The sequence below is a fragment of the Alexandromys fortis genome, unplaced genomic scaffold (assembly GCF_014885135.2).
Source record: "Alexandromys fortis isolate MF-2015 unplaced genomic scaffold, M_Fortis_MF-2015_v1.1 scaffold_342, whole genome shotgun sequence".
NCBI classification, from domain to species: domain Eukaryota; kingdom Metazoa; phylum Chordata; class Mammalia; order Rodentia; family Cricetidae; genus Alexandromys; species Alexandromys fortis.
Genome location: NW_026068210.1, coordinates 180,686 through 201,338, shown reverse-complemented (window position 1 = coordinate 201,338; position 20,653 = coordinate 180,686). Strand labels below are relative to the sequence as shown.

Genomic DNA, 20,653 nt, shown 5'->3' with positions numbered 1-20,653 from the left:
TATAACAACTCTGAGGGTTAGGTACTAATGTTACTCTTACACCAAGGAGGCCAAGACACTAGCTCATCAAAGGCTGCGTGCCTACAACATAGGGCTGGAAGTCAAATCTTCACTCTTAACCACAATATAAGGATGCTAGAACCTTCCTTCTAGAGTTGTTGTGCAGATTAAATTAACATTTAGACTAGATCTGTGCCAGGGACTCAAAGTTGATCAATAAATGCCAACCATGACTGTTATTATAATGAGGGACCAACAGAGCCTCTGCTGTTTGGAAAGTCGAGAACCTTCTGTCCATTAACTAAACGTTGTAGAGGAAATGTCATTATTTAGCAAAAGATCCTAATTTATAGTAGTGTGGTATTTGATAGCCAAGAAGACCATCATGGCCGGGGTGGGGGTGCCAGGGTGAGCTCAAGGCCCTCCCAGATCCCTATCAGAGCAGGCCACTGGGTCAGTTCCCTGGAAAGAACTAGAATTTGGCTGCTTGACCACTAGCCTTTATGTGTGGCATGCCAGGAGACTTTCTGCAGATGAATGTAGGGATCGCACGCATGCACACACACTGACCCTTTTCTGTTTCTTGCCCAGACAGGGGACCAGATTGTGGAAGTCAATGGCATCGACTTCTCCAACATGGACCACAAGGAGGTGAGATGTGGGGTCCCCACCTGCTGTATCTCCTCTTCATACACTTTGTCCAGCCAGTGCTGTGATTGATGGCTGAGAGACCCTAATGCTCCCAGCCTGCATTGCTCTAGTCTGACGGTCAGGCCCCAGCTGAATGACTGTCCCTGATTGTCCCTGTGTCCACAGGCCGTGAATGTCCTGAAGAGTAGCCGCAGCCTGACCATCTCCGTCGTAGCTGGAGCTGTAAGTTTGAAAGGAGGCAATGGCCCCCCATGACCCCTGACCAACTCCGTGACAGGGGCAGCTCCTTCTCCCCAGGGGCTGAGCTTTCACAGTCACTCCCCAACAGGGCCGGGAGCTGTTCATGACAGACCGGGAACGGCTGGAGGAGGCACGGCAGCGTGAGCTCCAACGGCAGGAGCTCCTCATGCAAAAGCGGCTGGCAATGGAGTCCAACAAGATCCTCCAGGAGCAGCAGGAGATGGAACGCCAGTGAGTGGCCTACTGGGGACCTGCTCACACCCAGACCAAACATTTGACTTCTGCCTGCTTGTCCTGGGCCAGCTGCATTCTTTTTGTTGTGCCCTCAGTGGCAGATTAGTGTCCGTTCCAGTCCTAGACAGTCTGACTTGCTAAAGAGCCCTGATTTTCAGGCACCAGTGCTATACAGAGGCTCCCGCTGGCCACAGTCAGCATGCACCACGTGTGTTGTGTTGTTCATTTCTGGACTTGGTTTATGTTCCTAGTTTAGCTCCCATGGCAACCCTGGCAGGTAGATGGAGTCAACACATTGGATAGGCAAGAAGGCTGAGGCTTAGTGAGGTAAAGCCACCTATGTCCAGAATCATAGGTGCCAGGCTGGAATGCTAATCTATACAGTCTAGGTCAGGAGTCTGGCAGTGCCCACAGCGACACCCACCTGTGGTGACAAACCCACTTCTGCATGTTTGAAATAGCAGGCTGAGAAAATCAATAGCACAAGCAACTCAAATCAAAACCGCTGCCAAAATACCAACTCTGATACATTTCGGGTACCACTTTCCCAAACCAAGTGTTTGGGAAAGGAAAGAGGGTGCCACTCCATCTCCTCCATCACGGAATCAGCTTGGTGCGTGGTGCCTGCTTCATCTTTGGATCGGAGCCAACACGCCTGTGGACCTGCTACCTGCTCCCACGGCAGAGACTCTCTGCCCAGTAGCACAGATGAAATTCCCTCAGAGTAGAGGGTCCAGACTTTGCAGAACCACTCTGGGCGTACACTCACACAGGCCAACCTCTCTTTGTTTTAGGAGGAGAAAGGAAATCGCCCAGAAGGCCGCTGAGGAGAACGAGAGATACCGGAAGGAGATGGAGGAGTGAGTGGATTGGGGTCCATCGCAAGCACCCGTGGCTGCATGTCCTGAGCTCAGCTAGTCAGAAACACAGACACTCCTGTGACATTCCACAACAGTAGAATTTATTGACTCACAAGAAAGTCGCAAGCTGCATTGACGTCGTCAACTCAAATGCACCAAATAGCTCCAATTTACCTCTCTCTTTCCAGTCTTAATTACTGTCATAACACCCACATAACATACTACACAGTGTTACAGGAGCACAAGCATCAGGGACAGGTGGGAATTGCCTGGTTGTCAGTCCCCGGATGTGTGTGTCAGTCATTTAACATACCCTGGATAGTCAGCTGACCAGTCAATGGGATTGTCACCATTACAATGTCAGGTGTCCTTCTCTTTATGGGGTCCAGGTTGGGGGCCTTCACTAGTCTAGTGTGTTAGGTAAGATTCAGGGTTTGCTTTTCCGATACAGTTGTTGTACACCCATGTACCCGTATGTTCCCAGCTTACTTGGGAGTGAGCTATCATGGGTGGACCTGGACACGTGGTAGTGTGTACATGTACAAACACGTAGAGTCACCCACCTCGGCACTTTCACTCAAAGCAGAGGCAAATGCTGCTTTATGATGGAGTCACTCGGGGTTGTTCCGTAGAAGGCAGAATAACAGTACAGGGCTCAGCCTGGTCCCAGCACTGGTCCCCCATATGTTCACAGGAGTGAGACCAGCCAGAGTGCATTGCTGAGTTTAGACCTCCCTCTGCAGCGCTGATCCTAGCTTGGGCTAAAGCTGTGAAGCCTCCCTTCCCAAGACAATCAGGGTCCTCTGGTAGCCACAAGTGAGCCTCTGAAGATTCTGCCTCTGATCGCAGGGGTGGCGGTCTCATTTCAGGATCGTGGAGGAGGAAGAGAAGTTTAAGAAGCAGTGGGAAGAAGACTGGGGCTCAAAGGAACCGCTCATCCTGCCTAAAACCATCACTGCAGAGGTGCACCCGGCGCCCCTTCGCAAGCCCAAGTGTATGTACAACCGGTCTGGGATGGGGTAGTGCCAATGGGGCTAGACAGAACTATGGCTTTCCACCCTCATCAGCACCTCCCCAGGTGACTACTCTAGGGATATCTGCACTGTATTTCACTCAGGGAGAGGCGGTGCTCGGGACCATCAGCTGTAGCCTCCATAGGAGGGATCTGCTCACCCTCCTTGTTGGGGTGTGGTTCATGCACCAGCTCCCACATCATACCCCATGTACAGATGCAGCAGATGTTTGGTATGCTGTAGAGGATACAGAGAGCTTGGCGGGTGTGGACTGGCTTATAGGGTGACTCCCTGAGCTTGCTGAATGGCCTGGGTCTGACTAGGACTGTGTTGAAACCGGCACGGGGAAAGAAAGGGTAGATCTCTGATGGTCTAAGGTTGCTCCATCACCCCACACTCCTGCCATTAGCACGCTGAGGATGGAGGCAGAGAGAGGAGCATGAGACCCCCCTCCATGGACTCTCTGGAGTCTGGGGGTGTGCCACATTGGGCCTGAGCTCTCCCTGCCTTCCCATCTCCTCGTTAGCAGTCGTGTGCTCTTCCACAGAAGCTCCGCAATTCCCTGCTCAGTCCCATCTTCCAGGATGTCTCAGGAGCTAGTGGAGGAGAGGGCCTCCAAGCAGTGTGGGGCCATGGCCATCACATTCCTGGATGGATGTTCAGTCCCACCCACTGTCCCTTTCTAGTTGTGATTGACACAGACAGGTTCTCCTCACCTTACTGTGCTCACAAGAGCACAAGTCCCAGATTGTGGGAACCTCCAGGTGGGTGTATCCCTGGACCCGAGAACCAAGGTTCCTCATTGCCATGGGGTGTAGTTAACTCAGCCAATTTGAGATCCCACCTGAGCTCTACACCCTTGCCAACACCAGAACAGTGGAGTAGGGTGTCTGTCGAGATTTTTCCATTTCACTCTTCCCTGGGGTGTCCCTTCTTGGCAGCGGGGCACTGGTGTCATCTTCAAAGATGACAAAGCACACTCACCACCCTCCCCCAAGTTAGTTTGTATTTGCTGAGGATGTGGCCTGAGATAAAATTTCAGTGAATGATCCGTATGTTAGACGGGAGCTAATTTGCCCTTGTTAGTGAAATAGGAGCTTCAGAAGGGGAGAAATCGATTTTAATTGCTTCTGTGAAAGTAATCCGAGCCAGTGTGGTACCTTCTAGAAACTGGGTCTCCGCTTCGCAGAGAGCACGCCCTCACAGGGATTATGGAAAATAAAAGGCCTTTCACAGGCTAGGTATTTATTTAATGTTTCCTAACCAAATTGAGTTTCCTGAGTAAAAGGAACGAGAGTTTTTCCTTGCTCAGGCTACAGTATCCTGAGGCAGTACACGTGCTCAGATGGATGACTGAGTCCTGGCTCCATCCGGCTTCACCTTGCAGCCATTAGCCCCGTGTTTGATCCTTCTTTTGCTGCTGTGACCAAAACAATTTAAGTAAGGAGCGGTTTGCATAGGTTCACAATTTGAAGATACAGTCCATCATGGCAGGGAAATCAGAGCAACCCGCATATGAGGTAGCATATGAGGTCCATAGTCTAAGAGATTACACACACACAGAGATCACATAAACCGCGCACACATACACACACCTCACACACATACACACTCCTCACACACATACACACACCTCACACACATACACACACCTCACACACACCACACACACATACACACCTCACACACACACCACACATACACAGAGATCACACAAACCACACACACACCACACACACACCTCACATACACACCACACACAGACACACCTCACACACACACCACACACACACCACACACACATACTTCACACACACACACCACACACACACACAGATCACACAAAACACACACACATACACACACCACACACATACACACACCTCACACACATACCTCACACACTCATACACACACCACACACACACACCGCACACACCAACACCCATAACACACACCGACACACGGGTAGGTGTAGGAGCTAGTACTCAGCTAACTTGTTTCTTTTTATTCAGCCTGGTACCCCAGCCCATGAGCTGGTGTTCCCACCTCAGTTAACCCAATCTAGAAACTCCCTCACCCAGGGCTTTTATCTGGCGGGGGGGTCTAGATCTTGTCAATTGCCAGCATTATGAATTACTTGCATTCAGGGCTGGTCTACAGATGCAGCCAGGCCTCTGAGAGGCTCCAGACTGCTTCTTCCCTTCCTCCTCCATAGAAGCCGCAGAGGTAAGGGAAGGCTGCATGGCCAGCAGAAACTCATCTAAGTAGCTCCTCTTTGACCACCTTCAGCTCTGGATCCAGTTAGTCAACACTTAGACCTGACCCAGGTTTCTGTGCCTGTGAGGGGTAGACTCTGCTTAGCAACCAGAGAAGAGCCTGGGACACCTGCATTGGCAGTTCTAGCAACCCTGGCTCCTGTGGGAGCTGGACAGCTGCCTCTGCCACTTACCCATGGCCTATCAGCCATGCCCAACACTGCCAAGCTCTCAGAGCTAGGACACACTGTCACAGAGACGCCAAAAGACCCTTTCTTAGCTTAGCAGCAGAGTGTGAGAGAGGAGAGTTCTTTACTAAGGACCCTTTCCCTTAGCTGGAAGATGAGGGGCTTAAATGAGACATCACTAAGGGAGACCCCTCTCCCTCCAGGATACCCCTTAATTGTTGTTCATCCGATAGACCCGTGTTTTGAAAGTTGGTGGAGGTTTTCTGTTAAACTAAGTAGTCCTTTGGGTCTTCCCTGAGCACCAGTGTTCCTCTGTCTGGTACTCAGGAGTGGAGCCGAAAGCAGAGCAACTGAGCAGAGCCCCTGAGAGCGGAGACTTAGGAAATGATGAAACACAGCACCTCCTGCTGGGGTTCCAGGGAGGTCAGGATCCAGGCTAATGGATAGTTGTTTCCACACCATGTTGAGACTCCTATTATACTAACGACATATGGCCTGTGTATGCAGCTTCCTTGGGAGGCCCAGCCTTCATCTACTGCCCACATAGCTCAGATCACCCCCAGGAGAGGCAGAGCCCAAAGACAAGGGCAGTGAGAAGTAAGATCCAGTATGCCATGGAAAGCTCCTCTCCTCGATCCTATATAATATTCCGATACTGCCAGCTTCTTCCAGCATCTCCAGCTTTCAGCACAGTGTCCTGCAAAACGATCTTCATGCTGATGTCAGGTCAGAGGTCCCTACTGTGAACCCATTTAACAGACAGAAGAGTCTAAACTACTGAGGTTCAAAGCACTGTGTGCACCTGCCCGAGCCACAGAGCCTAGCCGGAGGCTCGCGAGCCTAGCTGCTGCCCTTGGCTCCACAGCTTCCTGGGCTCCTTCACACCCCTCTTGGGAATTCTCTTGGCTCATCAGCTTGTCCCTCTCGTCCCTTGGGTAGATGATCAGGGAGCGGAGGCCAAACTGGAGCCTGCAGACCACCTGGATGGAATCACGGAGCAGGGACAGCAGGTTGGCACCCATGCTCCACTCCCTGACTTGGCTGCCCTGCTTGCTCTGCCCACCTCCTTCAGATATAGTGGAGACACCAGCTCAAAAGAGCAGGACCGTGATGGGAACCACTGGGGTCTGTGAGGATGCGCCTGGCCTCTGCTTGGCCTGTGCACAGAGTGCCAAACTGTAGGGAGAAGATTCATGGCTAGGCTAAAAAAACTTACCTGCCACTTGGCAGGACAGCCGACCCACTGGCTCGAATACTTAAATATTGCCTCCCCAAGTATCCCCACTTCTCTGGCCTTTTCCACAAGACTCTGTAGACCCCTCCCACATTAGACACTGGGCCGGTGTGCCCGATCTTATCCTAAGCTCAATACCCAGGCCAGCACTAGAGCCAAGCATGGGCTATTAGCACTCGCCTTGAGGGCTCAGGTCTGCGCTACTGTCCCACTGTGTTGTTGCCTAGGCAAGGAGACTAAGCCTTGTTTATTTGATCTGGGCAGGGAATCTCCTTTCTGGAAACGTATCTCCTGCTTGCTGTTAACACACTGCCCTTCCAGAACCTTCTAAAATGATTGCCTTTCTCTGGTGTTTAAAGAGGGGCTGCAAGCTGTGCTGTGAGACAGTTGGGCTCTGTCTGGAGCAGTTCCAGGCAGAGGCTCTGCTGCCTCTTGTTTGAAGCCATTTCTTAGCTGTGGAAACCTAGCATCTGCTTGGGGAGTACTTTTCTCTCTTTCCGCGTGGTTTGTGTTTGCAGCCGTTCTGTGATTTGGGAAAGCATGTCTTTCCACAGACATGGTGACCTGGAGTCTGGGCATCAGGGCAGTGTTCAGGCAGTCTCCAGCCTGCTTTGCCCAGATCCCTCATCGGGTCAGGGAAAGTGGGCCAGAGAGCAGATTTTGCTGTTGGATTTCAGAAAGCCACATGTTCCTTGGGAGCCCAGCTCCCAACTGTTGCTCATGGATGCTGTGTCTCACCATTTTTCTCTGTCCTTGTAGCCTTTGGGTGGTTTTACCGTTACGATGGCAAATTCCCAACCATCCGGAAGGTAGGAGAGGCCTGAGCAAGGTGCCGTGCTCTCCTGAGTTTTATGTGAGCTGTGGTCTTTCCCAAACATTTCTTCTCCTTGTTCACTTGCAAGCAGACTCTTTGACCCTGTCTGTCTGAGATCTGGCAGGGGCGCTGTGGTAGAGATACCATGGAAGGGAGAGCAAGCATTCCTAGCATGAAACTTGTCTAAGCCCTGGGTGGCTCTGATGTTATTAGCCGGGGGCAAGCAACTTCAGACTTGGTATGCCAAGCAAGACCAGAGCCTTGACCAGAAGCCTGGGCTATGCAAAGTAAAAATGCCAGGGTGGGTGACATAAAGCAGTTCATGACGACCCTGCCAGATGCAGCTTGTGTGAAATTTGGCACCCGAGTTTGGGAAAACAGCCATATTAATTCCAACTATTCCCTAGACCTATCTCTGCCTGGGTCTAGGATTATGTATCTTTCCATTCTCTGAGACCTTTAATTTTCTATCTAAATCTTATTATACTATCTCCAGGCCCCATAAAACTCTCATCTTTTGTCTTACTAAATTTCATCAACATTTGATTATGAAAATGCCACAGTTAATATCTGTACTGTATATTAGACATTCAAGATGGCTTGGTATTTAGATATCAGGCTGCTGGCATCAATCTGAGTGAACTCAGCTCTATGACATCACTCAACCAGCTCAGCTTACTCTAGCAAGGTCCCTTAGAAACAAAGCAATGGCAGCGCGTGAGCTTGGGGCACTGGGCAGCACATGCCTGTTACACAGCAGCGGTATTCCTGACACGTGTGAGTTTTTACCTGTGATACCAGCTTTGCATGGCAGTGAACAGGCTTAGGCTACAGCTCCTGCAGGACTCCTTCCCACCCTGTTATAGTCTCAGAAAGCGTGTGATCTCCTAGGATTGTGCTCTTCATGTCACAGGCTAAATCCATGGCTTAAAGTCCTACTGTCCTCTCTGACATTGTGACATGGTACTGTCATCTATAAAATTCACCTACAGGCCTTGGAAGAATAATCTCATATTTTAAGTAAGTCTATGTTTTTGTATTGGGCTACGTTTGTCGCTATCCTCGCTGCAGGTTTGAGGCTGGGCATGTCTGGGGAAGTCTCATTGAGTTAGCCTGCTGATTCTTCCCTTTATAGTCTCTCTTAGAACGTGGCTAAAGAGAGAACAGCAGATACAGTACACATATGTGTGCACATACTCATGTATAATATACATATACACATACGTATATAGATTACACATGTGTGTGCGCACACAGATACAGACACTACACATATACACAAACCCCTAGATTTTACAGGAAAAAATAATCAAAACAAACTGGGTTTGGGCATGGGTTCTCCAAACACTAATAGCTGTGGAAATGTCAGTGAGCTGGAATGTTCTGCACACGTGAATTATGTTCCTTGGAAGTTGCTCGTAGTAAAGGGGTCGGTCTAGAGTCCCCATGATTGTCGTTCTAGAACAGCTGGTATTTTGGCTTCTGTTTCATTGGTTTCTGTTTCCCAAAGAGAACAGTTGTTGGTAGATAGATGGAAATGGATGTTTGCCATGAATGTAACTGACGATTAAGGGCACAACACAAGAATAGCCCTCACACCAGCTCTGGAAACCCATCTTCCCTTTGTCCAGAATCACCAGACGTTGTTTGTTTCTCGGCAGTTGGAGCTAAGGAATGCATCCACAGCCATGAGTATCAGTAGTCAAACCTGAAAGAAGAGATTCAGGTCTCTTACGCTGGCCACGAGTCCTCTCAGTCCAAGGCCACTAGTTCATTGGTCCCAGTCTGTGCAGGGCCTAGAGGAGTTGCGGTTTTGTCCAGGACCCTTCACAAGAGCTGCTGGAGTGACTTGAGGCTGGGGAGATGGCTCAGTAGGTAAAGTGCTTGCTTCCCAAGTGTAAGGACCTGAGTTCAGATCCCAGAACCCACAGGAAAACCTGGCTGTGGTAGCATGCCTGTAATCTCAGAGATGACCAGATGGGGGCAGAGGCAGGCAGATTGGAGATCCCCAGGCCTTTGTTGGGAAATTCCATTCCAACAATAGAGCCTGTCTTAGACAAATGGTGGAAGGCTCCCAAAGACCTCTACCTAAGGCTATGCCCTCTACCTAAGGCTATCCTCTGCTCTCTGCACAAGAACCTACAGCAACATGTGCACTTCCTGCACACACACACACAAACACACACTACACAAGGAACTGTTTCAGGAAATCATGCATGGTCTAATTTGCAGGAGCTCCCAGCCTGGCAGGGAAGGCAGAATTGTGGGCACCTAAGTTACCTGTATAGGGACAGAGGAGTTTACCCATCTACATCTGATAGTGGATGCTTTTACTGAGATTGGAACAGGAGCTGTCTCCTGTCACTCCCCTTCTCAGGAACCCACTCTAGCTGTGAAATCGCTTTGGGTTTTGTTTCTTAACTGATAGAATGGCCATTCCTATCATGGTGGCCCCAGAGGAGACCATGACCTTACTCTAGCTAGCTGCCACTTAGGAGACCATTTCTGGCTCCTGCTGAGGATTGCTGTCTGGACCTACAACATGATATGGGAATTCATCTCCTAGCTGAGCTGGGGTCCTGGTGAGCAGGGTAGCCATGAAGCAAGCAGAATCGAAGCCAAGAGAAACATCTCCTTTGGATGCTGTGGACTGCTCTGGAGGCAGATCCCAGAGGCAAGCATTTTCAAAGCATATCAGCCATTCGTGGTGATAGGGTTGCCTTTAGTGGGGGCAAGATGAGCCCTTCAGATGTCTAGAGACACCCCTAAATCAGCTAACATGAAAGGTTCGCTTCCACTGTTGCAATCCCTCGTTCTGGGTCTTGAACTCTGAGCACATCCAGAGCAGAAACACAGGAAGCCCTGATAGACAGAGGCAAGTTGTTCTGGAAATTGCCCTGATTTTGTCTGGTTTTCTCTGCATCCTCTTCTGAGCGCTGGCTCTGTGCTCTCTGCTGGGTGATGGGAGCAATCTCCCCCTGCTGTGACCCTCTGCCCCCAGATGATCTGAGCACAGTGGAAGACTGGGACCTGGAGGACTCAGGCCTGAGCCTGGCTCCATCTCTTCCTAGATGCCTGATTTTGGGCAAGCAACTTGACCTGTCTGAGCTTGTGGCTTCCTCCTGACCCCGCACCCCCAAATCCTGCAGTTTTCAGTGAAGACACGGTTTAGAGAGAATCCCAGCTTTGGACGCTCTTAGTGATACAGTGTAGAGCTTACAGATCAAGACTGAATCCAGTGTCCCTGGCTTAAGGCCCCACATCCAGACCAGGACAGATGACATTTGCACAGCGGATTGACTAGCTCCCTCAGATTTTCTAGAATCTCCCAGAATGCATCTCTAGCATCTGAACAGGAGTCACCTTTCTCCTCTGATGCTGGGAAGGCAAGCGCCCAGGTCCTGGGAAGTAAATACGATGCCTTCATCTTCTTTGAGATTCACAAAGCCCTTTCATAGATGGTATTTCATGGGCACTGGCTAGAAGCCTGTGGGGCAGCTGTTTTCCCTCTTTTAGAGATGTGATGAGTTCAGGCCCAGAGAGATTACAGAACTTAGCCAAAAGGTCACACAGCTAGTTAGTGAACACAAGCCAGCTCTGGCTGATGGAGGAGTATGTCTTACACTCTACAATGGGTAGTAGTGCCCTCCCTGACCTCAACCTGAGGTCCAATGCCCAGTATGACAGGACAGACCTGGGAGTCACTGAAGCAGTCTGCCTTGTCTTGTCTGCAAGCTGGATGCCCTGCTTGCTGTCCTATGCTAGTGCCCACAGCACCTTGTCACCCTTATCACACACACAACGCTCCATCTGCCCAGAAAGAAAAAGAGAAGAAGAAAGCCAAGTATGACAGCCTGCAGGACTTGCGAAAGAATAAGAAGGAGCTGGAATTTGAGCAAAAGCTCTACAAAGAGAAGGAAGAGATGCTGGAGAAGGAGAAGCAGCTGAAGATTAACCGGCTGGCTCAGGAGGTGTGTGCACAGTCGCAGGGGGGGTGTGCATTGTCTCACTACTTCCAAGGGCCAGTTAGGATCTTTCTCCACAGAGTGTAAAGACAGGCTCATCCTTTCCAGTCCAGAGATTACAACTGCCCCACCTACCCAGGGCCATCAGAGGCCAGCTCTAGATGCGTGTTAGGTGTATGTTTGAGACTAAAGCTAGTCTCCTGGCTTAGGGTCTGGATCTGAGGCTAACCTCCCTGCCCAGACTGAGTCTCAGGCTTGTCACTGACACATAAGTCTGCCCCCTTTACTTTATCCCTCCAAGGTGTAACTCTATAAAAAGGCCACGTCTCCTTAGAGCTGATCTTCTGGCTCAGAGACTGGCTGAGATTGACCCCTCTGCCTCTTTTGAAAGTCTGGTTCACCTTCCACTCACCTGTCTTATTCAGTCCACTCTCACTACCAAGTCTCACCAAGCTCGGTATATGGGTTCAACATTTAATGTAGATTTCAAGTCTGAGACTATCTCCAGAAAATCAGGCTTAGAATCTGAGGCCGCTAACTCTGTGTCTGAGGCTAGACCTCTAGAACCTGACAATATTCCTAAAACTAACCGCGCCAATCGTTCTCTTACAGCACGAGAGGTTTCTGTCTTGAGTGAGGTGGTTGGCCTGAGCTTCCTGGCTGCAGGCAATATTCTTTCTGCTTCTCTTTAATGCTCCCATGAATCACAATGCCAGGCTGATTAGATTATAAAACCAGAGAAGTCCTGGGAAATGTGAAGTGTATTAGGTCTGGCACTAAGAACAGATTAGCTTCAAAATGAGGAATAAGACTGAACTTGCATTTCTGAGGACAGGGCAGCCCTGCAGGGAAGCAAGAGTAAACTTAAATCCATATTAGGGGCAAAGAGGTCACAAAGGAATTCCAGGAGCCTCAGAGTTTTATGGCTCTTGGGAGCCAGCACCGTCAGGCAATGCATGAGCCCCTGCAGGGTTTGCTGTCACCCTGACATCCCAGCCTCTACCTCCTAACTTCTGTTCTCAGGCCCAGGTGGATTTTTTGTCTAGATGCTGGCATGCCAGCCTGTACTGAAGGGTTAGCGCCGCGCCTCTGTGTGTTGCTGCCTACCTGACTCAGCTTGCCCTTTGTCCTCTTCTTTGGACACGGGTCCTGGGTCCCAGGTGTCTGAGACTGAGCGGGAAGACCTTGAGGAATCGGAAAAGACTCAGTATTGGGTGGAGAGGCTCTGTCAGACCCGCCTCCAGCAGATTTCCTCTTCCGAGAACGAGATTGCTGAGGTAACAGAATCTTCTTTGCACCTGGACCACCCTGACCACTTTAGAACAGTGCACCCTGAGCTCAGCAAAAGGCGTGATGGCCGCCGGTCATCAGTGCCAGCCACGCCAGTATCCATCTCATTGTCTACAGCCCAGCCCTGACAGTTCTCATCATGTCCCGTCTTGGGGAGGGGAGACATGTCTGTATTTATGAATTTATCTTCTGGGTGCCCACAAATCCCTAATCCCTTCTACCCTGAGACAGTCCCCACTGAGTCTGTTGTCCCTGTTCTAGTACCTGCTTGAGCACTTAGGCTCCCCCTAAGTGTTCGAGTGTGTCTTGCTCTAGAGGGTAACTGTCTGATCGTGCCCAGGTGGCACTCCAGGGGCCTCTCCTCGGCTCGGGAGCTGGGTGGCAGCACCCACGGTTCTGATCTGAGTGCTGGGGCTCCAGCAGTAAAAGAAACAGATAAGAACATTGTTGACATGTTGTGGAATAGATAATGAAGGACTTCTCCACCCCCAGATGACCACAGGGCTCCCACCTCCCCCACCTTCTGTGTCTCCTCTGGCCCCACCCTTGAGACGCTTCGCCGGTGGGCTTCACCTCCACACCACTGACCTGGATGACATCCCCCTGGACATGTTCTACTATCCCCCCAAGACTCCCTCGGCATTGCCTGTCATGCCCCACCCTCCAACCGTCAGCCCACCCTCCAAGGTCCCCGCCCCTCCCGTATTGCCTTCATCAGGCCACGTGAGTGCCTCATCCTCACCTTGGGTGCAGCGCACTCCGCCCCCAATTCCCATTCCTCCCCCTCCATCTATTCCCACGCAAGACCTCACTCCTACCCGCCCACTGCCCTCAGCCCTTGAAGAGGCCCTGGGCAACCACCCCTTCCGCACTGGGGACCCAGGCCATCCAGCTGATGACTGGGGGGCAAATACCCACAGTGGGAAACCCACCAGCTCCCCTACCCCTGAGCGGAGCTTCCCACATACCCCCAAGGTACCACCTTATTTATTCTGCATGTTGTGCTTGCAAACAGAGTGAGGTGCAGGTGCTGTTTCCTCTGCCCTCCACCGCTCCAATGAGTGGAGACAGGAGGAAACAGCATCTCTGCCTCTTCCCAGGTGTGATGTCCTGTCCTGCATGGGTGTGCTTTTTGCTGGTTTTGAAGTCTGTGTTTACATGGTGAATTGCTGTGACCGTGAAATGAGCAACAATGGGTTGGGTCAGTGTCATTGTCCTCTTAGCTCCTGAGCTAGTGAAGGCTGGTGACCTGCATTGTGGACCTTTCTGGTTGTGGAAATGAATAGCCAACTGTGTGTCTTTGTAGTAACTGAGAAAGTCTCATAAGTGGGAAGTGAACCCCTGATTTAACTGCAGAAAGAGGACATGGGGGAGACTTAGGGGGAGTGCCTAGTTCTGAAAATCAAAGGGTGACGATCCAGGGTAAGCACGGGACATTATAGCATTCTTTTCCATAGCACTAGGCAGCCACACTGACTCGGTATGTAATACGCAGACACTTCTGGCCCCCACCCAAGAAATATTGAAGATGAGAGGTTCTTAGAAATTCTCAAGTTTATTATTAAAAGATGAGAAATGTTTTTCTTGGATGTCGAGAGACTGAGCGGTAGTATTTTCAGAAAGACATATTTCCCATCGATTGATCTTTAGCCAAAGACTTCTTTGGAAGAGTCAGTCCCTGAGGGCCATGTGAGACTTTGATCCTAGTAGCTCGTGGCCAGGCTCGTGACTCAGCTGAGGAGGTTCCCGTCCACTGGGGGTGAGGTGGTAGAGGTGGTCGGCAGCACCCCACCAACGGCTGTCATCAGCCTCCTACTAGTTCCTGACGGGAGAGTCGATTCAGTAACTCCAATCATGCAGGGAGGTTGGCCATGGCTCCTGACGTGGCTGACAGTTCCCGGCTGGAGGATCACAGAGGGACTGGAATCTGGTGGACCTCTGGTGGGGACTTGATTCCTGCAGCTCAGACAGAGAGAGATGTTTCCTCGCTCCAGGAACACCTCTGCAGAGCCAAACCAGCCATCAGGTTTAAGAGACTGTGTTAGCCTGGCGAGAAGGTTCCATCTTTCTCTGAAGTGACCACAGAGTGGGGCAGTAGCTTTTCCTCAACAAGTCTGACTCTGAGATGAGGCACTGGGCTCATGCCTTGCACCTCTTGATATAAGAAGCAGATAAGGACAGAGCTGAAGAACGTCCCATGAGGCTGGCACACCTGCTTTCCAGGGATTTGCCACCTGAAGGGAGAACAATACAGATACAGAGCTCTTCTATAAGCTAGCACAGCTAAGTCTCCATCTGTGGATACCTCTGCCTTGTTGGGGCTTAGAGCTGAGCCTTGAGGGATACAGCACAGTAGGGGGCAGAGGAAGGTCATCAGAGCAGCAAGAAACATAATGATGGCAGGAGGGACATAATGAGTCAGACCTAGTAGTCTGGAATTGTGTTCTCATTCCCTGGCTAAATGACTTTGGGCACCTGTTACTCCGTATACATGAGCCTGGACATCCTGATCTGTAAAATAGAAATGCAAGTGGCACCCAGTTACTGTGAGAACCAGACAAGTTAATGCATGAAAGGGGGGCTCAGAATGATGGGTCAGAGCTATAATCTCAACACTTCAGAGACTGAGACAGGAGGACCTGTCTGAATTTGAGGACAACTGGATTTGAGGACAACCTGAAGTACACATAAATTTCAGAACAGCCTGGGCAATAGAGCGAGACACCAAAACAAAACAAAAACTCCCACAAATAACCATAAAAATAAACAGGGTCGCATGTTGCCCAGGCTGGCCTTGAACCCATTAAGTAGCCAAAGATGACCTTAAACCGCTATTATGTCTGTTTCTGCCTCTCAAGTGCTAGATTTCCAGGTATGTGGCACTTGCCTGCTGGGGAATCGATCCTAGGGCTTTGTGCGTGCCAAGAAAGCATTCTACTAGCTGAGCAACATCGCCACCCTGTACAACACATTCTGAGTTAAATCTTAAAAGAGTGGCAGGTACTTAAGAGACAATAAGTATTGCTGTTAGGAGTTCCTAGTCCAAGTAGTAAGAATGGAGTGATTTAGAACAAAACCGTCATGGGACATCCTCTCAGCAAACACCATATGAGATTCAAGACAGACTCCATTGTCTAGCTCTCCACTGCTCAGAGCAAAAGGTAGGTTAAGGTCCCCAAGCAATGAACCTTAAAGGACTGGACTGTAAATATCTCAAGTGACAGAAAATGCAGAGCTGTCCTCTACTCAAAGCTCTGCCATCACGCTCGCCTTCATCTCATCTACCCAGTCCTCCACCTGTGTGCCCCTTACAAGTTTGCAGTGTGTGGGTAACAGCATGTTTGCATGGTCATCCTGCAGTTAGCAGGCCTTACTGTGTGTGCCTGGCATCGCAGCTCCTGCCTGAGGAAGGTTTCAGAGCCCTGTGTGTAGGATGAGGCACCGCATGGGATGCCCACCATACTTTCGAGTTATTCATATACTCAGCCAGCACATACTATCATAGGCTAGACACTCTCCTAGGCACTGGGACCCACCCTTAGACTGGCAGCCATAGTCCCTGCCCAAGACAGTCAGTCTAGTAGGAAACAGGGTAAAGGGAGGCTACCCACAGATGTCTGGGGGGGTGTGGAAAAGGGGAGGAGAAACAATTTCCAAGTTACAACCTGGCCTGGCAAAGCGGAACAAAGGCTTAGAGGTGGCAGAGCCTGATGTTTTCGAGGCTGAAGTTGGACAGTGTGAGGAGCCTGGAAAAGGAAGGCTTTGGGGGTCAGGCCGGGAGGTGTTGGCACTCTCTGGGGACCTGTCAAAGGGTTTGGGGCAGGGCTGTGCCATGATAAGAGATATTTTTACCGAGTGATCATGTGGTTAGAACAAGTATTGTCAGCTCCAGAATGGTCTGGTCTTGGACCTGTCCTCACCCCAAGGCTTCTGGACACTTTGCCTAGACACCAGGAACCCCAGACACCTCATGTCACCCCACAGGGACATGAATACTGCCAGAGGAAGGGGACATTGGGTGACTAACATGAGGGAACTTGAAAATGTGCACTCTGAAAAACGGTGGCTGACACTCAGAGCCGCTCAGCCACACTGAGGCAGTGGAATTCTCTGTTTGTGAAGAGAGCCTACCCAGACCTCTGTCAGGGTGGCTGATCGGGCAGGCTCTATGCATGGAGTGATTTGCATGTTTGTAGAAGTACCACGGCTATCTCTGGCCACATTTACCAAGACATCACATGGGTTTCTCCTAAACTAACCCCTGTAGACATTTTGCCCAAGCCCACAGCCTCCAAGAGGCCCTGGCGTGTCCACCATCTCCAAACCTGTCATGGTCCACCAGGAACCCAACTTCATCTACAGGCCAGCTGTGAAATCCGAGGTCCTGGTAAGCCCCTTGGGGTGTTTCTAGAACAGCAAACCAGGATTCTGTCCCTTGGGTCCTCACACCTTCAGAAGGGAAGTGGGACACGACACAAAGTCAGATCAGCTGTCATCTTGTCACCTTACATTGTCAGAAGATGAATCCACATAGACCTACCCAGTAGAATTCCTGTTATCTGACTGACTGCATAGGCTGAAGCTCGACCTACAGATGACGGTGCTGAGTCTGGGGGATGGCTGACCGGCTGGAGTGTTCACTGTGTTAGCACAAGGACCTGAGTTCAAACCCACATTTTTTACAAAGTTGGGCATAGTGACATAATCCCAGTACAGTGGAGACAGAGGCAGGCAGCTTGTTGGGGCTTGCTTCCTGGTAGGCCAGCCTAACCTATTTTGTGGGTTCCAGGTCACTGAGAGACCTGTCTCAAAAGATAAGGTTGGCAGCACCTGCAGAATGACACCTGAGGTTGTCCTTTGGCCCCCACATATGTGTACATGCATGTGCACACATGTGTACGTGCACACAAACCATAGTGAGGACAAATCACGGTGTTAATACCAAAGAGGGGCTGCCATGTGTCCATCCAGCTCAGTGTGACCTCGGAAGATGGCTGCCATCATCCCTGTTCACAGCCGAGGAAGTTGTGTGGGGAGGTGATGTTCATCCATGGCACATCTCTGGAACTCCAGAGCCGAGATCTTACCCTTACTACCAGACCAAGAGATTGTGTTGGGTCTGGTCAGGCGTGGGGCACCCTCCGCGTGGAAAATGACCAAAGCAGATCCCTTGCTGTCCCCATTTTGCTTCTCAGTCTTCACTAGGATCAGGTCCATTCCCCACAGCTAAGGGTGCTGGGGTTCACAGACACCCCACAGGGATCCAACCTCTGGCTGGCCTCCCACAGTGGTGCACAGCCCTGGCAGAACCTTATTCCCTCCTAGGAAACCCTACCCAAATGTCAGGGTGGGGCACTCCAGATCTAATTTTGAGCTTTAGCTGTCTTGTGGGCTCCCCCAAAGGGCAAAGGTCATGCTCCGGGCCAGCCTGCCGAGTTCACTTGTCTTCTCTGTTCATAATGGGTAGTGTCTGCTCCACTTCCCGGCAGCTGCTGCACGGGAGGCCTGGCGTGCTCCCCTAACATAAGTCTATGGGGGGGGGGGGCAGGGTAGGCTCAGGCTGGCAGCCTCGGGGCCTGGCACCAGGGGGCAGACGATACCTATTTTTAACACTCTGTGGGGAACTGTTTTTTTATTCCTGGCAGCCGCAGGAGATGCTGAAGAGGATGGTGGTGTATCAGACAGCATTCAGACAAGTAAAATGACACCCATGGTAGTCCTGTGTGTCTGGTCCTCCCCCACTGTCTCACTGCGCCTGACTCCTCCTTCTCCACTCCAGTGCCTGGCGGTTTCAAGGTTCCCCAAGTACCACCTGCTGGGAAGCCTCAGGCCAGCACTGTCTTTACCCCTCACCCCCAATTTCAAAGTGAAGCACTGACAAAAGAAGGCTACCAGCAGGAACACCATCCTTACTCCCTAGTGCTCCAAAGAGGAAGTGGGACAAAGGGGACCCTGGAGGCCAAGATTAGGAGAAAGGAAGGGGTGGAAGAGGGCCAGCTGGATCCTCCTTGCTCCTTTAGCCTGCACTTGTTCCTAGCAGATCGCAGTTTTCCCGAGTCACAGGAGATGGTGGCAGCTTGGCTCCTCAGTTTGTCTGGGGTCCCCAAAAACTTGGAAGTCTTTGCTGGCATCTGAATTGGGTCAGGCAGGACAGCCATTTAGCTACCCTACATCCTGGGACTTCCATCCAGAACCACCGACTGGACTGACAGTCTCAAATCAGAAGTGACCTGGCTAGCAGTCTCTCCAATCCCCCACCCAGAAGCTTATTTGATAGGCAGAGCATCGACGTGGTGGGGGAGGGGCCACAGGCAGAGTGTCCCTAGGCGACTGCTGACAGCCCAGGGACCCGGGATGGACAGTAGACAGCTAATCCTTAGGAGGCGAGCCGTGCCGTGCCAAGCCCTAGTTCTAAATTCACAGCATCCGGGGATGGAGGAGCGTTGTCTTCCCCGTACCACAGACGTGAAGCAGAACAGGCAGTGTCCGTACTGGTGTCAGACCCTGGACTTAGACCAGGACGTTGTCTGTGATCTACTCCATTACGTCACCTGCCTCTCAAAGCACTTCCCTTGCCCGGTAGGCACTGCAGGGCCCACAGCTAGAGACACAAACAACCCTCAAAAAGACAAAGACAGCAACTCAGGGGCAAGAGGCTTCAAGCAGCTAAACCCTTGACCTTCTCCTCTGTCTTGTGACCTTAGGCATCAGTGTCACCTCTCTGGCCTCGGTTTCTCCATCTGCGGCACCAAGGGTGTAGCCCTCTTATGGCAAACCAGCAGTAATGTTTGTAAATCTCAGAATTCACACAAGACCCAAGCACAGTGCTCAGAGTCCCACAATGGGGGCTGTGGCCAGTATGGCCCAACGTTCCGGAAGGAACAGCCGGGGATAGATGGTGCCTCTCTTGGTGGCAAGGGCGCGGGTCCCAGATTACTAGGAAGTAATCTTCCTAGTGCTTAGATGTGTTGCATCCCTCGTTCTGTGTGCTGTCTGACGTACAGAGATTGGCCAGACAGATCCAATGACTCGTTGGGGTTCAACCTGGACAATAAAAGGCCAGGGGAAAAGGGTGCAGACAGACATACAGGGACCCATCTGCTGAAGTTGGGCCCTCATCTTGTACCCAGAGTTCCATAGCTGCAATCTGGGAGGGGCAGGATCTCTGGCCTGCTCATGGGACTTGGCAAGGCCTAGGAAACTGTGTGCCCACCTTTCCAGTAGGGACTGACTGTGGTTTTTTGTGGTCCTAACTCAGGAATAGCACCCTGGCTTCTGAGGCTGTGATTGCCCTCCCTTGGCTTACTGTTTGTGACTCCTGGCCCACTTGCTCTGACTTCTCAGCACGTTGTTTCCGATTCCTGGCCATTTCACCACAGCAGCTCCACTGAGCCAGGGCCCCGGAGCTATGTATCCCTCTCATCTCCCTTGGGGAGGGAGGCCTCTTTCCTCCAGACACCCACCCCCAATCTCACCACGGCCTCTCTTCTCTCCTTATAGAGTGCCACTTGTCTTCCCAGGCACTTGTGGCAGTGTTCTCCAGGCCAAGCAGCCCCCTCCTCGACCTCTCTGAGGTCAGAGCGCTGGGTGGAGAAGCATGGCTTCACACGTATGGCCTGGTCACATCCTCCAGTGGACGGAGAAGGCCAGCCTGGGCCCCAAAGGCCAGAGTGTGAGACTTTCTATGAGGCAAGGTCCAACTGCTCAGATGTCCAGATCCCAGTGGTGTCCCTGAAGCCACAGTTGGCCACCCATTGACCAGAGCAGAGACAGGGCCATGCTCTTCCAAATGCTTCCTGCAGCTTCCTGCTGGCCCCTAAGTGGGGTGCTCCCTCTGTTGTCACTGCCATCCTCCTCCCTCTACCCCACCCTGAACAGCTACTCCCCATCCCCTACTCACTTCTGC

At 51.2% G+C, this 20,653-nt stretch overlaps 1 protein-coding gene across 3 annotated transcripts in view; it reads left to right on the top strand.

Moving 5' to 3' along the window:
* The window catches only part of Ush1c (USH1 protein network component harmonin), a 43,851-nt gene that overhangs the window by 16,544 nt on the left and 6,654 nt on the right, over positions 1-20,653 (top strand). For 2 of the 3 annotated variants that reach the window (XM_050130261.1, XM_050130262.1), the window contains exons 10-20: positions 592-651; positions 817-873; positions 980-1,122; positions 1,920-1,985; positions 2,855-2,979; positions 7,438-7,487; positions 11,311-11,463; positions 12,618-12,734; positions 13,240-13,722; positions 17,015-17,134; positions 18,393-18,443. In XM_050130261.1, coding sequence (XP_049986218.1) covers positions 592-651; positions 817-873; positions 980-1,122; positions 1,920-1,985; positions 2,855-2,979; positions 7,438-7,487; positions 11,311-11,463; positions 12,618-12,734; positions 13,240-13,722; positions 17,015-17,134; positions 18,393-18,443 — 1,425 coding nt within the window. Of the gene's footprint in view, positions 1-591; positions 652-816; positions 874-979; positions 1,123-1,919; positions 1,986-2,854; positions 2,980-6,383; positions 6,455-7,437; positions 7,488-11,310; positions 11,464-12,617; positions 12,735-13,239; positions 13,723-17,014; positions 17,135-18,392; positions 18,444-20,653 lie in introns of all 3 variants that reach the window. The other variant, XM_050130263.1, reaches the window with a different exon arrangement.